This window comes from Humulus lupulus, chromosome 1 (assembly GCF_963169125.1).
Source record: "Humulus lupulus chromosome 1, drHumLupu1.1, whole genome shotgun sequence".
NCBI classification, from domain to species: Eukaryota; Viridiplantae; Streptophyta; class Magnoliopsida; order Rosales; family Cannabaceae; genus Humulus; species Humulus lupulus.
This window is the reverse complement of record NC_084793.1, coordinates 56,777,838-56,784,243: the sequence shown is the minus strand read 5'-3', so window position 1 is coordinate 56,784,243 and position 6,406 is coordinate 56,777,838. Positions and strand designations below refer to the sequence as shown.

General features: G+C 30.0%; 1 protein-coding gene across 1 annotated transcript; it reads left to right on the top strand.

Moving 5' to 3' along the window:
- The first annotated feature begins 340 nt into the window (after positions 1-340).
- On the top strand, positions 341-5,174 carry LOC133792806 (lysM domain-containing GPI-anchored protein 2). The gene is made up of 4 exons (XM_062230752.1): positions 341-1,279; positions 3,051-3,171; positions 3,249-3,454; positions 4,951-5,174. The coding sequence occupies exons 1-4, from the start codon at positions 610-612 to the stop codon at positions 5,058-5,060; spliced, it is 1,107 nt and encodes a 368-aa protein (XP_062086736.1). The 5' UTR covers positions 341-609; the 3' UTR covers positions 5,061-5,174.
- Positions 5,175-6,406: the final 1,232 nt, after the last annotated feature.

Sequence of the window (6,406 nt, the reverse complement as noted above, 5' to 3'; positions counted from 1 at the left end):
GTTGGAAGAAACCCAAATCCAACTTGGTACTGTGGGAGAAAAGTCAAGGTCAACAGCCACGCCTTTCTTGGTTGGACAGCGCCAGACGCACGGCAAATCAACGATGGTAATAATACTCTTTGGTAAATGTATTTTGCTTTTGAAAAATACTAATACTGGATGGATAGTGGATACCCCTTAATTTAACACACACGGACAAACTCTTTTCTAGAAATTTTCAAATGGAACTTGAAAGCCGAGAAAACCACTAAACTAAACTAATGCCTGAGCCTGCTATTATTGGTCCAAAAGTAAAAGCAACTAAAAAAGAAGACTTGTTTTTTTAGTCTTTGCCACCACTACATCTATTTAATTCCATCTGAGTCATAATGAGTCAAATAGTCTCATAAAATCACTCTCATCTCTATCCTTACACCCATTCCTCCAAAAAATTTCGTCTCTTTCCCACCCATTTCTCCTTTCCCACCTTCGTAACCAAACAAAAATCGAAACTAGACACAGAAGCGTCGCATATCTCCAGCTCACTCCGCTGAGGCCCACTTAGCCGCCTCTCTCTATTTATACCAGTACCACCACTTGCACTTAGCTCCAGAGAAATAAAAAAGAAAAATGGGTTCCACAACTTATCCGGCGATTCTCCTCAGCCTGTTCTTCATCTCGGCCCACCTCGTGGCCCAATCGGCGGCCCAAACGCCGCCGGTTTTTAAATGCAGTACTGGTGCGAAGACCACGTGTCAAGGCCTAGTCGACTACGTGGTTCCCAACGCCACCACCCTCGCGGGTATCCAAGCTCTCTTCGGTATCAAAAAGTTATACACTCTTCTCGGCGCCAACAACCACCCGATAACGACTCCACGCAACACAACAGTGGCCGCGAAGGAGACGATCAAGATCCCGTTCCCCTGCTCCTGCTTTAACGGAGCGGGCGCCTCGAGGGGAGCCCCGAACTATACAGTGAAGCCCGGAGACGGACTCGACCATATAGCGAGGGAAATTTTCTCGAATCTGGTGTCGTACCAGCGGATCGCCGACGTTAACCGCATCCCGAATGTGAATTTGATTCAACCGGGGCAGACGTTTACGATTCCGCTACCATGTAGCTGTGACGAGTTGAACGGAACCCAGGTGGTCCACTACGGACACGTGGTGAAAATTGGAAACACCGTGGAGGGGATTGCTCAGGAATTCGGTACTACAGAGGAGACGATACTGAAGCTGAATGGGATTGTTAACTCTACTGAGATCCTGGCTGGTCAAGTCCTCGACGTTCCTCTTAAAGGTTTGGTTTTGTTTATCTTTTCATCTTTCTATTTTACATTAAAACTGAATCAAATTCACATTTTATTTTAATATTTCTTTAGGCTAAAATTTAATTATTACTAGTATGTGTTTTTTTAGTAATTTATTTTCACTCACATCGATATCATATATTTATATAAATTAAGTAGGGTAAATAGCACTTCTCCCCATTTTAAATTTTGTAGCACATAGGTCCGATTTTCTAGTAAAAGCTACGATTTAGTCGTTACATCTTATTTACTATTTAAAAATTATTAAATTTAAATAATATTTTTTTATTATTTGTGTAATATTTAGATTGTTTATTTCGATTTCTGTCATTTTAATATTTTTTTCTCAAATTTTGATAGTTTACAGAAATTCTAAGTGTTACTGTTTTTTTTTCGAATTATAATTTTAATTTTTTAACATGACAATTTTAAAAAAATTATAAATAATTTACTAGGCCCGAAAACATTATTAAAAAACAACTGTCTCGTAGCCTCGTGAAATAAATTGTTTGAAATAAAGAATTTAGGTTTATATATAAAAAAATACTATAATTTTATCTTAGATTTAATATTTTTAAAATGATAAATAATGAATAAGGACTAAATTGTAACATTTAGAAGAAAATGGGATCTATTTGCTACAAAATTCAAATTAAGAACCTAAGTGATACTATTAATATAAATTGAGACCTCAGTACTATTTACCCTAAAATAAAATAAAAATAAGAAGAGAAAGTGACTAGTTTGGATGATAAGGGCAGGGCAGCGTCTGGGATTAGCTGACTCATCATTCAATAAAAATATACCTTTCTTCTGTTCACCAGGATTGGATTCCATGCTTTTTTTTCATCATATATGTCCAATATTAATATATCTATTATACATATATAAATAATTTTTTTTAAAAAAAGTATAATTATCATTTATCAATAGACTAAATTATACATTCATCTTAACATTGAAATATCAAAACAAAAAGTTTTTTTAGAGTAATGAAAAAGAATACACCTTTTACCCATAATTTTTTACATGCATTTTAAATTATTTAAATTTATTAAAGTAGGATTACACTATTTTCAATTGTGATTTAAAATAAGTATAAGCCTAGCTAGCATTATTTATTTATTTATTTTTAATATTCACTAACCTTTGATAAATTTAGTGAAAACCCCTTTTTACTAGATCATACCAAATTGCACAAAAGTTTCAACTATACATAGATTTTTTCATCTCCAATTTCAAACATTTTCTTGTTTTGTTTGATTTGCTGTGGGTGCGTATGGCTATGACATTATGCTCCTTTTATTCTTGGTTATGTTTCATTACCCCACACACACGGACACGCTTTTTCATGATTTTATCTTCTAGTCGGTGGACACACATGAATAATAATACTCAAATAATAGTCTTTTTCTCAGTCTCGGCATGTGTTTGAGTAAAATAGTTGGTTCATCATATCACAGGATATATAGCTTACATTACAAATACTGTTTGTATACATTATTTTAAATCACTCGTTAGATCTCCATGATCTTACCGGTACCATGTTTGGATTGAATTATTGCGTTTGGAACTGTACTTGATTTTATTTACTTATATTTGACTGGCCATTTGTAGACTTTATGGCCTTCCCTAGATGTTGCCTTTGGATTTTACTAAACTTGTATGCATTTAATTAATTGATTAATAATCTTGATTATCAGTTTATGGTACGAAGTGTTTATTACTAATGGGAGTAGTGGTGGTTTCATTTGGATGCAGTTTGTTCATCATCAGTGAGGAAGGACTCGTTGGATAGCCCTATACTTTTGCCCAATGGGACCTATGTTGTCACTGCTAATGACTGTGTCAAATGCAGTTGTGATTCCTCAAAAAATTGGACGTGAGTCTATTTTTCACAATTTTTTTTTTTTTTGAAAAAATGATGTTATTTATTACTATTTTTTTTCTTCATTTTAGATTGCAATGTGAGCCAGCCCAAATTAAGCTGACCAACAAGACCTGGTCCACGTGCCCTTCCATGCAGTGTTCGGATTCTAGTTTAGCTTTGGGCAATACTACTTTTACTACTACCGATTCCACATGCAGGGCCACAACATGTTCGTACGCTGGTTTCAGTAACCAAACCATCTTCACCACCTTACTTAACCAGCCCACTTGTTTAGGTAATTTTCCTTCACGTTACTCTTTGTCTCATTTCTACTACTACTAAATTTACTGTGTCAATTCATCCCAGAGAGACACTTCCATAGGGAGTGTTTTGGAAGTTCTCTCACATTTATTAGGTAGTCCAAATTATTTTTTGGGCTAATAGATTTCTTTTTTTTTTTTTAATATTTTATTTTTCCAGGGTCTCTCATTTTTCCTTCCTTTCAAAAATTTAGATTATATTGATATATTTTTGGTTTTGGCCGAATTAATTAGAAAAATGTATATATATATCTAAATAAATAGTTGGTGCGATCAACTTGTAATGTATGTCTACTTAATTTTATTGAGTTTTTAGGATCATATAAATTTTAAATAAATAAATAATATTATATATAAAATAATAATAAAAATATATTAAAAGAAAAATTAACTAAGACATTGTTTATGATTTAAAATACTAATAATAATAATAATAATAGGATAACTTTTAAGACCTCAAACTATCCTATGTAAGATAATATTTTTCAAATCATACATCTTGGTTAAGAAACTTACTTATCCTTATTAATAAAAGAAATATGCTATTTTAATATCTTATATAGTTACATAGTTCTATTATTTATACACATACGACACTTACATGCATTTTGTTGTTATATAATATATTTATATAAGTTAGATGAGATTTTTTTTAAATATACATGATAATTTTTTAATAAAAATTAAAATTACATATCATATATTATTATAATAATATTTTATAATCCTTGATTTTATATTAATATAATTATTATATATTTATTCTACACATTTATAAAAATTATGATTATATATTATATATTATTAATATAATAATATTTTATATCATTTGAATTTATATAATTATTAAATATTTAGTTTTGTATTATATATTATTATAATCTATAAATTTATATTAATATATTAATAAATATTTATTTTTAAAAATTAATATTCCTTGCTTCTTAGTAAAAGTAAAGAACGACGGTAATGGATGTTTCGATAACAGGAGTTTTAGGATACGGCCGCGGTAGTGTAGCGGACAAGAAAAGTTTAAAATCACAATAGGAAACGACAACTTTATTGAAAATGATAATAGTGCGGAAACGTCATTAAGTTAAACGGTGACAAGTTAAACGGTTTGAAAACTGAAAACGACAAATATTTTATAGGAACCAGAATAAGACTTTCATAAATCAACAAGTATGCAAGATTATCTAAAGAGTAAATATAAGCATATTGTTTTGTGTTAAAACAACTATTTGAGGATTATGTCATTTGTTATCAAATTAACTTGATGTTTTCAACTTTCATAGATGATATCTATTGATTCATTCTTTGCTTTCAGATAAAGCCAATCGAAATTTTTTAGTGCTTCATTAGACAAACAAATAATTAAGCACCACCAAAGTTGTGTTTGTTTGTTTATATATTTGTCAACCACGCAACTCATTGATTTTTTTCCTTTGATTAATTGTATAAAATTATACAGGTACCAATCCAAATAATGCGTATTCAAAGATGGGTCTGGGAGCTTGGAGCTGGAACTACCTTTTCATCTCAATTCACTTGGTTCTCATTGGGATTGGTCTTGGTCTATGAGATTGAGATGTTAATTTTCTGCGTTTTGATTATATGCTACCTTTTTTGTTCCAAAATATTGTACTGCGAAGAGATTTGAGCAGTAATTGAAATGCAGAGTATATTGTGTATGTACTAAGAGGTTTTTTTTTCTTTTCTTTTAATGTTGAAGAGAAATAATTTATTTTCTGGAGAGAAAATGAACATGGTTTTGGATTGAAGAATTAGCATTTTTTTTATTAAATAAATAAAAAAAACTAATGCCATACGGTGGGGGCGTTCTCAGTGTGGATGGTGTGATATTTTGATAATTTATTCAACTACACCCAGTATACAGTTTGAGTAATTTTTCAAATTGTACCACAAAAATATGGTATAGTATAGGTGGTTTGCACATAACACTAAATAATTTAACAATTATTTATTATAACAAAAATTCATAATAAAGTTCATAATTAAAATGTGTTCAACAAAATAATAAAAATAACAAGAACAAAACGATTAAAATACAAAACAAATAAACAAACAGGAACATTTAGGGATGTCAATTCAACCCGCAAGGTAAAGTCCCCGTGGAGACACCCTAATGGGGCGGGAGTGGGGGACATGAAATCCTTCCCGAACTCGTCCGTTTACATTGTAATTTTATTCTAATTAATTTTTTAATATAAATATTATTAAAAATACATAATATAATAATTTATATAAAAAAAATATTTTATAATGGCATAATTTATTATTTTTTAATTATTTTATATTAAAAAATATTAATTATTTTAATTTATTTTATCAATTTTAGAAAAAAAAATTAAACATTTTTATTAAACAAGTACCCGACGAGGCCCCGACCCCGAGACAGGACGGGGGCGAGAGAGCCATCCCCGACCCTGTCCCGCCCTGTTTACATCCCTAGGTGCATTTAAAAAACAAATACAAAATACATAAACAAACTAAAACAAGCATATACATAATTATATATATCTCTTCTATATAAAAAGTGTGTTGATAACGGAAATTCTTGGTTTTAATGGTTTTTCCATTTTTTCGTTAACTTTAACGGAATATTCTTATATTTAACATAATATTCTTATATTTAACGGTAGATTGTAAACATGACTTAAACTTATATAAAATTAAATAATTAAACAAATTAAAATAATATATATTTTTTAGATATTTTACAATGATAATTATTTAAAAATAAAAAAACCATACCTTTTGTAACTTAAATAAAATTTAATTAAACTTAAACTTCACGTATTAGAATAATATCATATTAAATATATAATATAATATAATCTACTATCAATTATTGACAAACTTAAATTTAAAATCAACGTATAATATTAATATTATATTAAACAAAA

What these genes read in the sequence shown, in the direction of transcription:
- LOC133792806 (XM_062230752.1), top strand. Translation starts at nt 610, where the DNA reads ATGGGTTCCACAACTTATCCGGCGATTCTCCTCAGCCTGTTCTTCATC. An exon ending in GATTCCTCAAAAAATTGGAC is followed by an intron (nt 3,172 to 3,248) that starts GTGAGTCTATTT and finishes TCTTCATTTTAG; the next exon opens with ATTGCAATGTGAGCCAGCCC. An exon ending in TAACCAGCCCACTTGTTTAG is followed by an intron (nt 3,455 to 4,950) that starts GTAATTTTCCTT and finishes AAAATTATACAG; the next exon opens with GTACCAATCCAAATAATGCG.